The 21,683-nt window shown below is 39.0% G+C and overlaps 1 protein-coding gene across 1 annotated transcript in view; it reads left to right on the top strand.

The window, feature by feature from the left end:
• Nucleotides 1–2,169: 2,169 nt before the first annotated feature.
• The window catches only part of LOC143017565 (neuronal acetylcholine receptor subunit alpha-7-like), a 407,747-nt gene continuing 388,233 nt past the window's right edge, over nucleotides 2,170–21,683 (top strand). The window contains exons 1-4 of the mRNA XM_076172352.1: nucleotides 2,170–2,227; nucleotides 2,781–2,920; nucleotides 17,023–17,067; nucleotides 18,326–18,435. Coding sequence (XP_076028467.1) covers nucleotides 2,170–2,227; nucleotides 2,781–2,920; nucleotides 17,023–17,067; nucleotides 18,326–18,435 — 353 coding nt within the window. The remainder of the gene's footprint in view (nucleotides 2,228–2,780; nucleotides 2,921–17,022; nucleotides 17,068–18,325; nucleotides 18,436–21,683) is intronic.

The following is a 21,683-nucleotide window of genomic DNA, read 5'->3' as shown; positions in this document are numbered from 1 at the left end:
CGCACACACAAATACACACACGCACGCATACACACACACACGCACACACATGGAAAGAAAAAAAACATAGCTACATAAGAGATCTGAAGAAAAACAGTTTTCCACCAAGAGTGGTGGACACTTGGAACAAACTGGAAAATGAAATAGTGTGCGCAAACGCATACACACACACGCACACACAAACGCATACACACACACACACGCACACACATACACACACACACACACAACTGGGTAAATACATACACACACACACACATTCCAGACAAGCAAAACGAGATCGGGGACAAACTACTCTAAGACAGGATGACGTTTTGATAAGAAATAAAATTTGTCGAGCCGTCAGCAACACCGGCGCAGCTTCTTGCCGCAAGCGAGCGCAAGCGCGGGGTCGGACGCTGCGCGACGCGGCCGGGAATAGATGGAATCGCGCGCGGGAAGACAAAAGTGGTTCCGTGGGACGGACACGCCTTATCAAGAGCGACTTCGGGGACTTCTCTTTTTTTCTTTCCCCGATTTCCTCCTTTCATTTCCATGACGGTTCTGAGGAAGTGGAGGAGGAGAGGAGGAGGGAGAAGAGGAAGATGAGAAAAGGAGGGGGAGGAGGAAGAGGAGATGAGGAGCGAAGGGTGAGGAGGAGGAAGAGGAGTGATGGAAGAGGAGATGGAGAATAAGACGAGGAGGAGGAAAAGACGTGGAGGAGGAGAAAGAGAGGGTGAAGGAGGAGGAAGAGGAGAAGAGACGAGGAGGAGGAGGAAGAAGAAGAAGAGAGGGTGGAGGAGAAGAGCTCAGGTTTGAGCCCGTGTGGTGGTGTTTATAGAAGACACACTGAGCAGAGATAAAGTGGGATGGTGTAGCTTGTCAGAGGAGCATGGAGGGGGGAAGGGGCAATGGAACAGAGAGACTACAGCCATTAGAGAAGCGGCGGACGTTCTAGTAACTGACGGAGCTCATATCCTTCCCTCCCATGTTCCTTTGGAGGAAAGCCCTCGTGGCAGGCAGCCCAGCTAGACTCCCGATGCATGCTCGGGAGTCCTTTATCGCCCGCTGTTCGCCTGTCGCGGAGACTTCCGGCTCGTGTACGAGTATACGTCCACAGACTTCGCTCCCGTGCTGCACAGCCTCATTCGCGTCCCTTCCCTGCCTCCGGTCTATCACGTCAACGTCATGCAGTCTTAGTCTGCCTGAGCGCATGCACACACACACACACACACACACACACACACACACACACACACACACACACACACACACACAAAAGACACGACTCGGTGGCGCGGCTGGTAGAGTCCCCGACTGTCACTATGGCGGTCCGGCTTCGAATCCTGCCAAGGGCTGAAATAATTTCAGTATCGCTGCGCTTCGATTCGTTACTCCAACTCTCGTGGGCAGGGAGTTGGGGGGGGTGCGTGTAAGGTCACAGCATTACTCATAGATCGGTCATATATGAGCTCTGAGCTCTCTTCCGGGGAAATAGCTATCGATCACGAATCCAACCCATGATCCAAAGACCAAGGTGAATCACATACACACACACACACACACACACACACACACACACACACACACACACACACACACACACACACACACACACGAACGAACGCACAAACACGTATACATTACACATGTTTGAACTACACGTGCACATACAAGCGTACATGTGCAAGCGCCCAGCGAGCATACTTAATCACTGTATAAATTAGATTAATTAAAAAGGATCTGCCGGATTCGTATTGGGGTATTGGAAAATAAAAGGAAGACGGGTTCTACGCCGGACGATCAAAGGGGAGGATCGCGATTTGCTGCCCTCGTCTACGCTTGGTAAAAAAAATAATAAAAAAAAAAAAAAAAAAAAAAAAAAATAATAATAATAATAATAATAATAATAATAATAATAATGATAATAATAATAATAATAATAATAATAATAATGATAATAATAATAATAATACATGTACATATATATATATATATATATATATATATATATATATATATATATATATATATCTGCTTAACACACACACACACACCCGTTCCCGTGGCGTCCCTAATACTAACTTCACACGTATCGACTTTTAGCCTTGCGCTGTCCACGACTCAACGTCGTGCTTTCAAATGACCATAGGTGTCTGTGGACGCTTTCACACGTGGTCATGATCATGTATGAGAGCGTCCATAGACACCCTTGATTATTTGGGAGCACGGCGTCGTGTAGTGGACGGTGAACGGCGAAAAGTCGATACGTGTGGAACGAGCTTAAGAGTTTTGAGAAATATCTAAAAGGAGTCAACTTTTGAAGAATGGGACAGGTTTTGAATTTTGAGGGAATAGAGCAGTTGTCATTACATATGGCCGGAATAGTACTAGTCAGATTTATGTATGCATGTGTGTGTGTGTGTGTGTGTGTGTGTGTGTGTGTGTGTGTGTGTGTGTGTGTGTGTGTGTGTGTGGGTGTGGGTGTGGGTGTGTGTACACTGTATATGTCCCACGACTCTGTGATACTTCAGACAAAACTCAAGCGTTAGGTAACACCAGAACAAGTTCTTTCAAGGTTCACTATGCTGTCTTTGGGCCTTAGAAGAGAATAAGCACATGTCTTACCTGGAATAACAGTCAGAGACTGGCGTTCCTCTGAGCTGAATGAAAGCGTCTGGTGTTAGAACAGTCTTTAAATATCAAGTTTATTGTTCCATTTTTTTTTTTTTTTTTTTTTACTGACGGAGATCAGAGATGTTACATCACATGACTCAACTTTGTCTTCTTTCTTATTGCAGAGGGGCTGTGTGGTCCGCACGAGAGACGTTTGCTGCACGACTTGCTCGACAATTACAACTCGCTGGAGCGTCCGGTGGCCAACGAGAGCGATCCTGTGCAGGTTTCCTTCGGTATAACCCTCCAACAGATTATAGACGTGGTACGTGACCCTCTTATGCTGCCTCATCCTCTCAAACACAACAAAAAACACGTAAACACGCACACAATCACATACACACATACACACACACACACACACACACGTACACAGTTATTCGACCACAACATTATTTTCTTTTCCGAGAACTACTTACAGTCAGAGAACAGAGAACAGCGTTTTTCGCCACGCACATACTGAACACACAATGCAACAAGTTCCAAAATCAAGACAACTAGATTTATTATCGTGACTAGTTTTTCTTTTATTGAGGAGAGGTGGATCTCTTATAGCCTCAGAAATATGTAATAAGCTCTAGAGTGTAGATTTGATTTGATCCTAAAAGAATATTGGACTTACTTTTTTTTACCCCGTGCATTTAGTCGATTCCTCCAATAGCTCTGCTAGAGGAGAGTAGTTGACCCAAGTTGACCCAAGTTGACCCAAGTGTTTAATGTAGTTGTCTCACTCCAGTACAGTACCGGCCTTCACTATCTGATCATGAGTATCTAAGCGGTCGCCAGTATATTCAACTTTTTTTCCTATTTGTATACATATATATTTTCCATGTTCACTTAATGAACATCTAAAGTTGTACTGTGCTCTGTGAGCCTCGTGAGGAACCTTCCCAGGTATTACGACAGAGTTGGTCTGCCTTATGAAGAGGAAGTCCTCAAAAGGCCTCACTGAAAGCTTAAATCCTGAACGTATTCCCTGAGAAGTTTTTGCACTTGGCTCTCAGAGTTATAGTCCTCGTAGATTCTAATAATAACCTGCGTCTCTATCTATATTTATATATACATATATTTTTTTTTCAAATATCAATGTGTACGCTGTGTAGATAGTACCGTATTTTTGGTGTTTTTGTGTCACATAAGCCATACTTCATGTTTTCATTACCATTACTAACTAAAGCACAGTAAAAATTATTTTTTGTCTTTAGTTCTTACTAAATTGCTCTACACATATCCAACTAACCTATATTGGGGTCTGAGTTGGACTCGAGGGGGGGGATACTTCCCTTGGAGGGACTTCTCCGTAGGTTTCTTCAATAAGAGGCCCCAACCAACCCGTGGCCGATACTCATTCTTTTCATCAACGAAGAACGATCTTCCCTCAAGTCCAGTTCACCTCACGATACTAAAATGATAAACGCGAGTAACTAAGCCGAAAGTGATGTGGGAAGGGCCACTGATGGCTATTAACGGAGGTTTGAGATAAACAGTAGAGACCCTGGCGCCCATGATGGACGGACGACTTACTGTTCAACACAACCAGCCAACCAGCCAGCCAGCCATCCTTCTTCAGCCTCTCTCTTCAGACCGCCCAGAGAGCTTTGTCCTTCTTCAGTACTCTCTAAAATAGAATAAAAAAAGGTCACTGGAATCTTAAATTCTTCGACATGGAGAGAGAGATTCCAAGGGACTCGTGAATCCGTTGCTTCAACCTCACAGACACAAGCTGAACGTGTTATATTAACGCTTGCAAGATGTTAACAATTCCCATGCGCGCCAGGTACCAATCTCTATTGATTCCAAACGCAGCAAGACCTCGGAGTCCTTCCCACATGACTTTCTTAGATAAAACTTTGGAAAATAAGAATGGAGGAGTAGAGGCAGCGAGGGTGATGGATCATGTCCATATTAAGTTGGACCAGATTGTTGGTTCTAGCAACGAGATGTGATCGGTGAAAATAGTTTTCTTTTCTAAGCATCTTAATCTCACTTTTACCTAAATGCATATAGTCAAGGACTTTTATGCCAGCATCGCATTCTGTTGCTTGCGAAACGCTGAAGATTATTTTTTTAAAGAAATGATTCCATGCTTTCAAAATGCACGAGATTTCCTGTTGCAATCCATCTGCCTATGCCGAAATCTGCATGACCACTGCCATTCCTTCTCCCGAGCACTTTGCTCTAAATTCACAAGATATGTCAGTGCTACATATCTACCCTCCTCACAAAAGTATATATAGTGTATATATATATATATATATATATATATATATATATATATATATATATATATATATATATATAATGTATGTATATTGATTAGATAGCTCTGCCAACGGAATTCGGACCGTAGGCCAGTGCGACCTTAGACCACCAGCCCAGTACGCTACCAATTGTACCACGGGATGGATGTCAAAAGAGACCATTTGGAACCACAATCAAGTGCTCTCTCTTGTACATCTGCCTACGGTTCGAATCCCGTAGGCAGAGTTATTAAATCAAATGGTCGACACGAGTATATGTATATACATATATATATATATATATATATATATATATATATATATATATATATATAATCTTGCATAATGAATAGAAAATATTTATGTATAAATGCATGCAATAACGCTTCACTTGGTTGAATAAAAGTTTGCAGCTTTTGAGCTTCAATAATTGGATTCGGACCCAAACAGGAGTGGCGTTTTGTCGCACAACCTTCATAGCTGACACTAATCCCAGCCGATTTGAAAACAAGAACAATGAGGAGGATGATAATAATAATAATGATAATAATAGTAATGATATTAATAGTAATAATAGTGATAATATAATAATATGATAATATAATAATGATAATACTAATAATGATGATGATAACGATAATGATAATGATGATAACGATACGAGTAATGATAATGATAACGATAATAATAGTGATGATGATAGTAATGATAATGAAACAATAAAAGTGATGACGATAAAAAGAAAATGTGGACTTCCGTGCTGCGTCCCACACCCTGTGGTACAGTGGGACATATACAAAGTTGCATTAGATTACCGAGTCCAGCCTCTTTTGACATACCTTCGGAGGAGTCCGTGGGAAGCAGGGTGTGAGGAAGAACAAGTGTGCGACAAGATGACACTGCTACTGTGGGATCGAATGCTATCAACAGTACTTAAGATTTGCGTTCCTCAATAGATTTATACCACCAATATATATATATATATATATATATATATATATATATATATATATATATATATATATATATATATATATATATATATATATATATATATATATATATATATATATATATATATATATATATATAATTATGTAGATATATAGATATATAGATTATCATATATATATATATAATATATATATATATATAATATATGAATATGTATATATAATATATATAATATATATGAATATGTATATACATATACATATAATATATATGAATATGTATATACATATATATATATATATATATATTTATATATATATATATATATATATATATATATATTAATTCACTGAATAATCCCCGCGTTATTTTTCCGTGACTGTAAATCCACTTTAAACTATAATACTCATCGCACTGTTCGCCCAGAATGATCTGTGGTTGTCCCCTTTTCCCAGCGTGCGATACATGCCTCTACACTCTCACAATGTTGTTTCACCAGTATCTAATTGTTAAATACATCTACTTCACACTTAGCATTTTTTATAATTACTGTGTTATTATTATTATTGTTACTCTTATTGTTATTCTTTGTTATTATTATTGTTACCCTTTCCTCCACATTTTCTTTGTGTTTTCCTTCCCTCTAAATCAGATGTCATTTCCATTTTGAACGCTTCCTAATGATTTTTTTTACTTAACGAAACGTGTAAAATAATTAGATTTTATTTGATAATTAGTGAGACCCGTGGAGCTGCACGGGTGTATTTCTCTTAAGATTTTCGAAATTACTTTCTGAATGCTGAGCTCACTAAATGAGATAATTTCTCCCGGAGACGTGGTCAGGACCTTTTCTTTTCCCGAAGACGAAGAAAAGACCAGTCCGAAGCCGCGAAAAAAAAATCTCCAATTCGAACGCATAATCAATTAAGTTACACCAAGATTATTTTTTCCATTGTCTGAGTGGGGCACAATCGATCTTGAGAAAATTAACTTCAGTTTTATTTGTACTGAACAAGGTGCTAAACTTTCGGTTTAGACAAGTCAGTCCGTGAACATTTGGCGAAGTTTGTTTCGTAGGAAGTCTTGTTGGTTCCCTGCCAATACTTAAAATGAAGAAAACGTAATGTGTTGAAGCATTTCCTGATAAAATTTAATGATTAAATGTGTCTTTTTTTCTCTAAATAAATAAATATATTTCGTCATGCTTTGATTTAAAAAGGAATAACGAAATTCATTGCAGATTCGAGCAAATTAACTCGAAGAGTTCCTAATCAAAAATTACTATAAAATTAATGCTTTCGAAATAATCATAACTCTTCGTACTTTGATTCAAAAAGGAATGACGAAAAGGTTTAACAAAATTAGCTCATGAATGTACAAAAACTTAACAATGTATAAATCTCAAAGGCTTAGCCCAGGCTCAAAATATGTATTTTATACTGACGTATATTAATCTAAAAAACATACGCCATGTGCAGTATTCAGCGTTCGTATTTTCCCTCATTACAAGAAAGCCTTTTTTGGAAGACATATGTTCTGTCGATGTCACACGGTGATTCTTGAGTGAAGGGGGACTCGCCCATCAGATCGCCACCTTGAGGCCTAGGGAAGTGTACAGTAGACCCATTTCTGACCTCTTGTTTCGATGCATGAGAGTGAATTTTTGTTTGTGACGTTCTGTGCTCTTGTAATCGAAAGCTAACAGATGCGTACACACACACGCACACACATACACGTACACACACACACACACACACACACACACATACGCATACACAAGCACGCAGCCTCCCATGCACACACAAACACACAACCCACGACGCGCGCGCGCATGCAAAAACACTCACACTTGCGTACATGTGCATATACTCTGATGTGTATTTGCATATGATTGCGTGGAGGCAAACGTTAGCCTAAGTGTCATGTACGGACAAACGATTATTAACAACGTTAACCCCAGCAATGACGGGCAATTTCTTCTGTTGCAAAGGAATGAAGAACGTCATATTGGAAGTTCAAGAGAAAGCGAAAGAGGGTAGATGAAAATGGAAAATAAAGGAACTACACATGGCGTGAGAGAACCAGAGAAGATGGAGAAAGCTGTGACAAAGAAGAAGGGTGAGAATTAGTATATGAGTATGGCAAGGAAGACGTTAAGGAAATGTATATAGACAAACGCATGGGACTAAAGGAAGGGAATGGCGAGGGGGGAGACGTAGCCTCGAGAATAGGAGGGAAGGAGAAAGGAGAAATGGAAGAAGACGCGAAATAATAGCTAAAGAGAGAGAGGATGAAGGATATAAGAAAAAGAAAGAGGAAGAGGAAAGGGGCGAACTGAAAAAGAAGTTTAAAAGGACGAAGAAGAAGAAGAGGTGGAAGAAGAGTTGGTATAAGTAATAAACGAAATCGACTGAAAATGTATGAAATTAATGGAACGAGGTTGAGAAGTCCGGGAGATGAAAGGGGACAGAGAGAGGAAGAATACAACAGAATGAGATGATGATGCTTGGGAAGGAAGGAAAACGAAGAAAAGGGGATATCGTTAAGGGGAGAAACACCGTAATAGAAGTTAAGTATATTTGCACTAAAACTTACCTTGTTGGGGAGGATTCGGTCGCTCGGTGAAGAGTCTTGGGGAACAGATGGTTGAGGAAAATGATGATGAAGAGGAAGAAGAGGAGGAGGAGGAGGAGGAGAAGGAGAGAGGGAGAGAAGGAAGAAGAGGAGAAGAGGGAGGAAGAGGATCAGAAGTAAAACTAAGGAACAGCAGGATCATGAGTTTTAGGGAGCAAATGGTTGAGGAGACTGATGATGGAAAAAGAGGAGGAGAAGAAGGACAGAGATGGAGGAGGAGGAGGAGGAGGAAGAGGAGGAGGAGGAGGAAGGGACATAGGAGAATGAAGAGGTGAAAGATGGAGAGGAACAAGAAAAAGAAGAGCAGCAGAAGGACACAGAAGAGCAGGAGCGCATAACTAGGAGAAAGAGGGGGAGGAAGACCAGGAGGAGGAAGAGGAGGAGGAGGAGGAGGAGGAGGAGAACGATGAAGAGGAAAAAGATGAATGGGAATAGGGGTTGGGTTGGGAGAGAAGGGGAAGACAGGTAGCTAAGGAGCTGGCGAAGTAACACATCAGTTATATAAAAAGAAGATAAGTAGGAACTGGTGAAATCTGTTAAGCCTGACAAACGAGAAAAGGCACATTAGTATCGGAATAAGAAGAGCGTCTGAAGAAGGCAAATGGTCCAGTAGACCAAGAGGACCTCCTGGGGTTGAGAGTAAGAGTCTTCGGCTGAAGAACTGTGGAGTCTGACAACGGGGAAAAAAAAACTCAGGAGAGGAGAAAGCGTGGGACCAGATGAAGGAGGTCGGGGACGGAATGGGTCTCAGAAACGTATCCCTTCGCGAAGGGAGCAGTGATGTCTTGCCTAAGGAGTGAATGATTATGATGTAGGTGGACTGGGATACCTGGGGGTATATCTGCAGAGGGTCTTGTCGAAAAAAGAGAGCGACTCAGAAAAAAAAAAAAAAAAAAAAAAAAAAACTGTGGATTGTGTTAAAGTGATAACACAGGGGAAAGAGTAAAGGCTGATGGGAAAGGAAGGAGAATATCATCTTCCTCCTCCTCTTCCTTATTTTCCTCCTGCTCCTCCTCCCTTCCTCTCTTCCCTCCCCCTCCCCCTCCTCCTTATCCTTCCCTTGTCCTTCTCCTCCCCCTCCCTGGAGGAGGAAGCCCACCTAGGAATTTTTTGTAGGACCCCCTCCTTCCCCCCACCTCATCGCAAAGGCATTAACCGAAGCTGAAGAAGCTAAACGTTCTGCTCCTTACAGTGGAGAGTAGAGCTCAGCGGGAGAGGAGCGACCGCGTGTAAGGGGCGTGATGAGACGTCGAAGTCTCTCTCTCTCTCTCTCTCTCTCTCTCTCTCTCTCTCTCTCTCTCTCTCTCTCTCTCTCTCTCTCTCTCTCTCTCTCTCTCTCTCTGTCTGTCTGTCTCACATACACACACACATGAACCAGGAGGTGGTGGCCACATGATGCCATTGTTAGGAATGGCGATGCCCAAAGGGGATCAGGAAGGGAGGACACCCCTAAGACCTTAGGCACCGTCGTGGGTGCGTTGCGTTAGGTTAGGTTCGGGAGAGACGTTTCTTTCCGGCGGAGGAGAAGAGTCAAGGAAAGAATGGTGACGAGGAGGCCGGAACAAGATCTTAGCCGGAACCTGAAAGCTGGGCTTATTATGAGCGTTGAAGAAGATGAGGGATGGGAGGAAGGTAGAGAATGGAGTCTGCGAGAGATACTGTGGGAGGAAAGGGTCATGAACCCAAGAAAATACAAATATTAGATAAGCGATAGTGATGGGAATGAGTAGCAAAAGAGAGAGAAGGATTGGAAAATGTTGGCCTGTAGAACCTTCACTGTGGGAAAGAAAAAAGTAAAGAAAATCAAATGACGTAATCACCATCTCGGGGAAATGAAATAAACCCAGGCGAATTCGAAACATCACGGCGAATTTTTTTTTTTTTTTTTTAAGTGAAATTCACGTTACGGCCGTCGACTGGAAAAGTGTTTTTTGGAAGTCTCCTGGTTGCCTGGCCGGCCGGCTGGCTGACGAGCCTCCGGAGGCGCTTGTCTTGATGGACACCTCTGCTGACGCCACGGCCGGCATGAACCTCAGCCGGCCGGGAAGGCAGGCAGACAAGCAGGTGGGCAGGCAAGCAGGCAGGCAGGCAGGCAAGTAAGCAGGCAACCAAACAGGCAGATAGACAGACATGCAGTAAAGGACTGTAAGTTTGGACTTACATCCAGGCCAGAGCACGGATGGAAACCTATGGAACCATTTCGACTTCAATGAGAGAGAGAGAGAGAGAGAGAGAGAGAGAGAGAGAGAGAGAGAGAGAGAGAGAGAGAGAGAGAGAGAGAGAGAGAGAGAGAGAGAAAGAGAGAGACTGAGTGCATTTGTGTGTGTGTGTGTGCGTGTGTCTGTGTATATGTGCATACACGTTTGTGTGTGTATCTGTGTGTATATATATTGTACGTGTGTGCGCTGTCGTGTATGTTCATGTACGTATCCACTGTACACGGACGGTTTTCTTTGCTGCCCACACGATGAGCGTCGACAAAGGGGGAGCGCTAATGGTGGCCATGTCGTGCAGGGCCCAAAGAAGAGAAGGAGAGAGAGAGAGAGAATGAAAGAGAGAGAGAGAGAGAGAGAGGCAAGAAAAGGATGGACAAGATAGGAAAATATCTAAGGTGCCTTTGTAGCAGTAAGAAACAAAAATATGATATTAGAAATCTTAAAGGAGTAGCAGGGAAACAAGGGGAATGGTAACAGAAAGGAATGGAAGGAAGGAGGGAAGGTAGGAACGAGAGAGTTATACCATATGGAGAGGGGATGTGATGGGGACGGAGGAGGAAGACGGTAGAAATGGGAGACGAAAAGAGAGTAGAGAAAGGGAGAAAGAAAGTGAAGAGAAAGTGGCAATGGTCATAGATGGACAGAGGAAGCAGAAGAAGAGAAGAAGTGGAGGAGAAAGTAGTCATTCTCAAGATAAGAGGTAGGGAAGGAAGATGTAAGAAGAATGTGAGGGAAAGAAAATGGGAATACTCAGAGGAGGAGAAGAGAAGCGACTGGGGTGGGAGAGAAAGGGGAAACGGGAAGAAAGTAGAGAAGAAGACAATAACGCGCAGTGAAGAAAAAATCGTGAGAATGGAGGGAAAAGGGGAAACGGAAAGAGGGGAGAAGAGGGTTTGACGTGAACTCTTTAGATGTACATTCAAAACGCATTAGCTGGCCGGCCTGCTCTTGGCAACAGAAGAAGAAAACGAGAAACGAGGCACTGGGGTGGAGGAGGCGGAGGAGGAGAAAGAGGAGGAGGAGGAGGAGGAGAGGGAGGGGAGGTAGAAGGAGGAGGAGAAAAAGGAAGAAGAGAAGAAAGAGGAAGAGGAGAAGGAGGAGGAGGAGAGGGAGGGGAGGTAAAAGGAGGAGGAGAAGAAGGAAGAAGAAGAGAAGAAAGAGGAAGAGGAGAAGGAGGAGCAGGAGGAGCAGGAGGGGTAGGAATGAGTGAGAGACTAGTGAGAATTCGAGATCTTGAAGTGGAAGAGACGGAAGACAGGTGGAGGAAGAAGGGAGACGAGAGGCTCAAGAGAAGAGGAGGAGGAGGAGGAGGAGGAGGAGAAGAGTTGAGGGAATTGAGGGGCCGAGAGAAACGATAAAGATGTTAGGAATCGAAGGAATGGATTTAAAAGAATTTAAGGAAGATGGAGGATGGAGGTGAATATTGAAAGAAATGAGGGGAGGAAGAGAGAGAGAGAGAGAGGAAAAGGAGAAAAGAATGGGGAGGAAGGGAGAGGGACAGGTGAAGAGAACAGGTATGTGTGTGTGTGTGTGCTTGCTTGTTTGCTTGTGTGTGCGTTTATGTATGTTCATTTATGCTTGTTCACAAAGGGACATCTCAGAGGAGCTCAGTCGGTGAAACATTCGACCACTGACGCAACGGCAATGAGCTGGCATCGTGACCAGGAAGCAAGACAAACACGGGCCTCGTCTGTCTTTGCTCTGCGTAAGACTCAATCTGGCAATTACAGAGTAATCCCTCGGCATTGACCTCCTCCTGAGTCTGAATCCATTTCCTAAGGTCAGACTCGAGCCAAATGATGACCGAGGCTCACTCATGGCCAGATTAATAGCCAAGGCCAACTGCAGCAACGAACTTCATATTTTGGAATCAAAGCTGTAGTACTACATCGTCAGTAGGTACGAGGTAGTCCACCTGCCTCCTGGTAGAAGGGCGAAATCTACCATCCACAGGATCCACTTAAGTTATCGCGGTGGGCGGCAGATGCTGTACGCGGTAAGAGGCAATTTCGAACGCCGCAAAACCTGTGGGGCCGGGGTGCAACAGCCCCTCCACCAGTACCTGCTAGAGCAGCGTTTCTCAACCAGGGTTCCCCGGAACCCTAAGGTTCCACAAAAAGTCCTTAAGGGCTCCGCGAGAACAAGTGAGATAAGCTAATGCACTTTTGATTTTTTATTCAATTTCATATGCGTAATATAATTAAACACGCACGACATATTCTTGGATATTGTAATAATGCAATATAGACATCATCTTATCTAACCTATTATTACGATGAAAAATAAAATGAGAAAGATATGGTATTTTTCTTTCTTTCTTTGCGCAGGAGTTCCTTGAGACATGCAATTTATTCTAAAGGTTACGCAAGGGTAAAAATGTTGAGAAACGCTGTGCTAGAGTGTAGAGCCACGGCCATTCTTCGCCTGGGACTCAGCCCGCCACTCACCGCGGCAGGGGCGGCGCAGCACCTCACCGTCTCCACTTCTGAGGCAATCCTCAGCTTCTTGGGGACACACCCTCTCCCTGGCGCCGCCTGCGGTTGAAGGGTACCCCCACCCTCCCCTGAGATCAGGGTGCCGACCGCTAATGACAGTAGCATCGCGTGTACAACAACCGTGTATATGAACTCTTCCGGAGAATATATATATATATATATATATATATATAATATATATATATGTTGAGACATTCTGACAGGTTGATGTAAGCGGAATAGGAAATACAGGAGTGACTAGTTTCGCAGGTATGCTTTTTCAAAGCATACCTGCGAAACGAGTAAGGAATAAACTCAATACCAAGACACCTGTGTTTCATATACCTCTCACATCATATATATATATATATATATATATATATATATATATATAAGAGTCAGCCCCAAGCCCTTCACGACACTAAAATGGCTTTCCCAAAGAAAATCCGAATTCTTGTAATGATCTACATCCTCGTATAGAGCATAGCATATATGATTTCTACTTACAAATAGGTATGATATATACGTTTACATAAGTATATACATATATTCTTACATATCGTTTTCGCTTTGGTGTTGATGTTTCTTTGTTACGTTTGACTGAAATCCGAATATTTGAATCAATCAGTTTTGTCTTATATTGTTGAAATCATCGTATAAAGTAAATTCGAATTAACCATCAATCATAACCTCCCCCCATTCTATCCTGTGACAAGGCTAAACAAAGGGTTTTCCTGATTGGTTTTAGACAAACACAAAAATCGTATTAACCAATCAGCGAGGCTCTTTCGGTCGACGTCACCGATGGAAGGGCGGGGCTAGAGCTGAATTAATTTCAGAATGGAATTTTCCACAATCTTCACAAATTTATTGACGATCTCAAAGCCAAAACATGCCCCACACAAGATTCTTGAGTGTACTTAATTGGATCTGCGTCATAACAGTAATAATCTCTTTAAATCTTATTACAGTACATAGCTGCCATTAATAACTAAGACTGATATGAGAATGAGTATTTACTAAAAAGTAATCATCATCTCCATGACCATTTTCATCGTCATCGTCATCTTGCATTGTGTACCTATAAGTGTTTAGTTCAAGAATGACCCCCCCCCCAAACCTCCTCTAGAGTATTCAACCCTCCATCTTTTACAAATTACTGTAGTAAAAAATCCCTGTTTTAGTAATATATGCGTTTGCCAAACTAGGTGCATGGATTAACTCATAAGTGACTTAAAAAACTAGTTTGAAATAGAGAATCTTAAGTGTAAATGTAAAGTTCCAATCAGTTTTTACACAAGGTCATAGATTAAATCTTTTAAATCGTCATAAATACTAGAGACTTGATATAAATCCAATCTGTCTATTGACGATTATTTCTTTCTTGTAATCTACATTCAGACTAACATTCAAAACCTTTTTCATGTTTGTTTGATTAACTGTAGTTAATGTATTTACTGTAGCCAGTTAAATTAGTATCTATGTTTATTAATGATCTCTCTCCCAACAGGCATTGGTGGTAAAGTGTCCTTGCGTCAAGTCTTTTCTTTTTCTTTTTCTTTGTCAAAACCAATTAACGAGACAATATTGAAACAATCTCACTTTAAATCATTTCCTTCCATTAAATCCAAAAATGACCTTATCCTTATATTCACTTCCTTAAATTAATGTAATTTCAATACCATTCAGTTGTCCACAAACAATTTAGATTTTTTGCCTAACCTAGAGAGAAGATTTTTTTCTGCTCTTCCTCTACAATATTGTGAGTTATGTACATATAATATTCTATGTTTACAAGCAAATTTTTAGTAGTGTCATAGATTTTTTCCTTACTAGTCTAGATATATTTTCTTGTTTTAGGACGAAAAGAACCAAATCCTAACAACAAACGTGTGGTTAAACATGGTAAGTTGGGTGTGTAAGGATTTTGCCAATTCTCCCCCGCAAGCAAGCAAGCATTGTGTGTGCCGGCAGAATCTAGCCTTTTCTCTTGTTTCCACCGTAGCTTCCCTCCATCTTGCTCAACCCTAGCCAGGAAAAAAGTTCTACTCCGAATGGGGCTGTTCTTCACCACCAGACCCATCACCACCACCACCACCACTACCACCAACCAACCAACCACCAACAACCAACCACCACCATCACCACTACCCTCCCAAGCACCTGAACAGTGATAAGGTTCAAAATAATGATAGCGACGATAGCCATTTCATTCGAGTCAAGATGAAAAAGTGAAAATATGCTGGTGACACAATATCCAGTCATTATTATCTTTGATGCAACGACGTATATCATTCAGACCTCACACTGATCATTTTCAAACCGTGCATAAGCATTTTGAAATAACATGCTGAGATTATTTGTGTCTGTTATATTCGATTAATGATTACATGTATGTTTTTGTCCAGATGCTATATTTGTTTCCACCAATCATCATGTGTGTGTGCGTACGTGTGTGTATCTGTGTGTGCGTGTGTGGTGTGTGTGTGTGTGTGTGCGTGTGTATGTGTGTAATATATATATATATATATATATATATATATATATATATATATGTATATATACATATATATATATACATATATATATAAATATATATATATATATATATATAAATATATACATATATGAGAATAAATCACAAAAACACGTGATTCACAAAATGTGTAATAAAACCACTTGGAAAATAAAATGAAAGGTGACCAAACGTTTTCGTCCACTTAAGACATTTTCAAAATGTCTTAAATAGACGAAAACGTTCGGTCACCTTTCATTTTATTTTCCAATTGGTTTTATTACACACACACACACACACACACGTGTGCGTGCATATATATATGTCGGCCTCTCATCAATATCACACGTTTGAAACGTGGGTCGACCTATTGAGATGCTAATCGTCGTCAGTGTAGGGAAAAAGTTCATTCTCCTTCATTTTGGCCACTGAATGAAGAGTTGCCAACCTAATTCGTTGATTTTCTTTGCATACTAAATCACTTCCCGCGATTATTTACTTGCTAATTTATATGGATCCCTGACGTTGGGAATGATTAGACATGCCGTCACAATTAATTTCGTTAACATAGTAAATATCTAACGTATCATGGTATCTGAAACAAAATGTAATCAAACCCGTCAAATTAGTATGAGGGCATAGTCCTTTGATGTATGCATGTCGGGAATTCCCTTTCTGTAAACTTGGCGACACTTGCGGAGGCAATTATCTAATCATCTTTTGTTTTTTCTAGCCGACCTTACAGGTGTCTGCTCTACGTGACATAAATTACCGACATCCTATACTGGAAACGGTGGTCCAGTCATTCTCCTCTTCAAGGAGGATTTAATACCTCATCTGTCGACCATTCACTGAGAAAAAAAAAATAATAATAATAACAGTGAGGTTGTGAAGCATTAGCCTACTTTGCTTCCTATTCTGTGCCCACCACCTCCCTGTTGATTGTGTTTTCGCCCTTACAATTTGGAGCCCGTTTTCTGTGGCTAGGGATGTTCAAGAGCCCTGGAGCCATAGCAGTCGGCTGTTGGGTTAACATTGGAGGCTGTGACTGTCTAAATTGGATTGATGTACTAAACGGCCACCGCCTCGGTGACGAGCGATCCAATTGGACGAAATAGCCTGGTACTCCATGTATGTGTAAATGAAGGACAGGAGTAGTAAGACTTATTGATAATTCTTTCGCTTGTTTTTATATTTTTCTTTCCCCCTAAATATTTTTATTTTGTTTGTACCTGCTCCGGTCCTTCTGTTTGTGTATGTGTACTAATGTGTGTAGTGCAATATTGGGGAATTGAGATTGTTATTACAATATGTTTTCTTTTTATTGCTTTAAGGATGAGAAGAATCAGCTCCTTATAACAAACACATGGTTAAAATTGGTAAGTTATTAACCTTCTAACCTAATAAAGCGAGGATAAATAAAGTTGTATCTTAAATAATCAAAACTTGCACTAAAATACATAATATTTAAGATTCAAAAAAATACAGACTTTTAACCAACCTAAACCTTCGTTTTATAAATCCCCTTTCCGTAGCTAATCAATGATATTTTAACACAACTTGGTTTATCCTCCTATAGTTACCCCAAAATCTTTCCAGTTTTCTATGACTTCGAAGCCTCGTTCTCTTCTATCCGGTTTCAACCTGTACACGTTAATCAAATTACGATAATCTAGTGGATATGCATGAACATAAACGACTAATTAACATGTTTTGATTTAGTTCCGACGTTTTCCTAAAAGAAAAGAATAATAATATACCATATAAATAAACAAATGGTAATAGAAATACATTGGTATCACATTCCCCAAAAGTATAGAGTAGCTTCTTATTGAATGGGTAAAACTACACATTGTGCAACACTTTATGATCTTAGTTTATTCTCTGTTGAATGTATAAGCTCCTGTTGTACTGCAGTTGTGTAGTGTTTGAAATTAATAACAACATAATCACATCCGGCCGACTCAAGCTTCGGGTGTTAGACTTTAGGGTTCAGCTTCTGTCTTGCGGATACTTGTTACGTATATAATTTTCTTATTGCTAATTGGGGAGAAAAAACTGATATAACTATCTCCATAAATATTGAAATATTTTATATTTATGGTAAGCAACGTTCTCATTAAACACTCATTCTTCAAAAAATAATTACCTTTTTGTCTAAACCCTGAACAAGATTTCTAAATAAGACGGACGACATTCTAAATACAATTTTTTCTCCCTTTTTTTCCTCTTATGAAAACGACGTACGTAAACTTAGGCACTGACAGTCTTTCAACATTAATGCATGGTTAATGGCCTCTCTTAAACAAAATGCCTTGAAATTCTTATAGAGGTTCAAATTCGCTGACTGCATTAATAAGTGTATTGCAAATCAAAAGCTTCTTACTTGCAATCCAACGCTCTCGTCACCTTGAGTATCACCGTCTATTGTTCTGTTAAATGCTGTAATACTAGATAACTTCTAGGACCGCTGCCCCTTCGCAAGGGGGGCGTCCTAGAATTCAACCTAATGTTGCATATATCGTCCTGGTGTGATGATGAAATAAATAAGTGTTGTACCGTCTGACTCTTGACAAATAATTCTCTTCCTCTTGTCTTCACGGCTAAGATACACTTAAGAGCCTCTGACTTTACCAGGAATGGAATGACGTTAATCTACGATGGAATGAGTCCGACTACGGGGGAGTGAAAGACTTGCGCATTCCACCCACCAAAATTTGGAAACCAGATGTTCTAATGTACAACAGGTACTGCCATTTTCCTCTACATTTTCTCCTTGTCCCCCCCTCCCCCCCTTCTCCTACTCCTCTTCCTCCTCCCCTCCCCCTCCAATTAGATGTCTAGCTGGAAGCCATGTGTTAGATTGCCAATTAGGCAATCAGCTTGGCGCCCATTTTAATAACAATAAATAATATTCATCATCATCATGATCAATTTCTCCCTCACATCCTCTTTTTTCTGTCATTAAGAGACTTGTCAGTAACACGTGTCACTGTCAATCGTGACCGCCATCCCCCCCTACTGAGGCACTGGACAGTAAGTATCCCATTGTGTGTGTGTGTGTGTGTTTTCTTTTCTTCTAAGATGTTTATTTATTGCATACTTGTCATCTTTTCCATGTTATTCACTGGTAGAACTGTTCTATTTCGCAATTTATTGGATGTCAATGTGTGTACATGTGTGTGTGCATGTTGTGTGTGTTCGTGAATGTGTGTGTGTGTATGTATGTATGTGTGTGTGTGTGTGCGCGTTCGCATATATATATATATATGTATGTATATATATATATATATGCATATGTATGTATGTATATATATATGCATATGAATGTATGTATATATATATGCATATGAATGTATGTATATATATATATATATATATGTATGTATATGTATATACTGTATATATATATGTGTATGTATATATATTGCATATATATGTATGTATATTGCATATATATGTATGTATATATATTGCATATATATGTATGTATATTATATATGTGTGTGTGTGTATATATACAGTATATATATATATATATATATATATATATATATATATATATATTGTTTATATATGTATATATATATATATAATATATATATATATACAGTATATATATTATATATAATTATATATATATATAATATACATATATATGTATGTGTGTGTATATATATCATATATATGTATGTATATATGTATGTGTATATATATATATATATATACAGTATATACATTATATATATATACATTATATATATATACATATCTATATATGTTTATATATATAAATATAAGATATATATATATATATATACATATATATAAATATATATATATATACATATATATACACATCTATATATATATATATATATATATATATATATATATATATAAAATATATATATATATATATATATATATATAATGTATATTATATATATATATATATATATAATACATATACATATACATATACATAAATATATATATATATACATATATACATATATTATATGTATATATATATATAATATATATACACATATATATTATATTCGAACCCTGCATATATGTCATATATATTATCGATATATATATATATATATATATATATATATATATATATATATATATATATCGATAATTTTTATGTTTATATATATAATATATATGTGTATATATATTATATATATATATACATATAATATATGTATATATGTATATATATATATATATATGTATGTATATATTATATATATATATATATAATATGTGTATGTATATAATATATGTATATATATATATATATATTATATATATATGTATATATATGTATATATATGTATATATATATATATATATATATATATGTATATATACATATACATATATATATATATGTATATATACATATATATATACATATATATATATATATGTATATCTATATATATACACACATATATATATACATATATATATACATATATAATATATATATATATATATATATATATATATATATATATATATATATATATATATATAATTCCAGGCACATTTTGAGGGCATGTCATCGACCTCAATCCAAAAAGGATGGAAAAGACAGGACCACTTTCTCTTCCCCTTCATGATAAATAAGGAAGATAAACATGTGCAATTAAGAGGTTCATTACAACATATAAAATACGTGAGGGTCTTCGTCTCCTTTCCTTGTTTCAGCATCTCTTTCCTCCTTTTTACACTGGATTCCATATGCCTTCCTTGTCTCATTAATCCATCCCCTTTTCTCCCTCCTTCGGCTGCATTTGTCTCTCTCGTACCCTACTTCTCTCTCTCCTTGCCTTAGGTTCTTTTTCATACCCTAAATTGTTACTCTAATGTATTTGCCTGTTCCATGCTTAATGGGATTCTCTCCAGTTATTCATTTACTCTTTATCTCCCTTTACTTTTTGGTCAATAAGACTGCTAATATTTCCTTCAGCATTCTCTTTTAGTTTTTCTATGTCTACTTTATATATCTATCTCATTCTTCTCTTTTCAAATACTCTCCTGCATTTTTATTATTTTTCCTCCATCTTTAATACCTGATAAGACCCTCTGCTTACGGTGCTGGTCATCATATCCATATTCGCTTTTTACTTCCTTCCAGTATCTAATACTGCATTGGTGATCTTCACTCCATTCACAACTGTTCACCCTCGATGCTGTTACTTTATCTACATGGTGCTGTTCCTAGCCTCCAGCTTCCATACAACAACAGTAGATCTTCTGTACCCTCCATCAAATTCGTGATTGAGTGGCACATTTGGGATGGAGGTGAAGTATGAACAGCTACCATCTCTCCTGCAGCGATCCCCTGATTGCAGATATATTGTGTAGGATGAGAACAAGTTGGACAAATTTAGGGTTAAGGAAATTAGCAAGAAGTAGTTAACCAAGAGAGTGGTTAATGAATGGAATAGACTTGGTAACCAGGTAGTGAGCACTGTTTTAGTGAGCATTGTTTTAAGAGATTAGATAAGTTTATGGATGGTGATGACAGGTGGCCTAATGTAGGCCTTAGGGTCTCTTGCAGTCTTCTCCATTCTTATTTTCATATGTTCTTATGTTCCCTATGTGGGTCACTGGGCAACGAATGACTCACCTCCAGTGCAGCTTGGAATTCATCCATGGATTGGCTCTGACTTTGAGATACTTTTGGCTGTCCTGATACATCATGTAGCTTTGGTCTTCAACTTCTGTAATGATGGCATGACGTGCATTCATATGTCCATGTAATAATGTTTGTCCTATCAAAGCATCTGCAATGTCTTCACCAATGATGTTTGTGCTATAGGAGACCCAGGGGAAGGATGACTGGATGGTTAAGTAGTCTTCCACTGTGATCAGGGTTGCTTTTGTTTTTGTTGTATTTTTCAATAATATTGTTTTAACATGGGTTCCATTATCATTGTGAAAAATAATTGGTGAGGGAGCATGCTAC

Source organism: Oratosquilla oratoria, chromosome 32 (genome assembly GCF_046742065.1).
Source record: "Oratosquilla oratoria isolate Oo_2021 chromosome 32, ASM4674206v1, whole genome shotgun sequence".
Lineage (NCBI taxonomy): Eukaryota > Metazoa > Arthropoda > Malacostraca > Stomatopoda > Squillidae > Oratosquilla > Oratosquilla oratoria.
The sequence above is the reverse complement of the archived record's forward strand: the minus strand, read 5'-3'. Positions and strand labels throughout refer to the sequence as shown.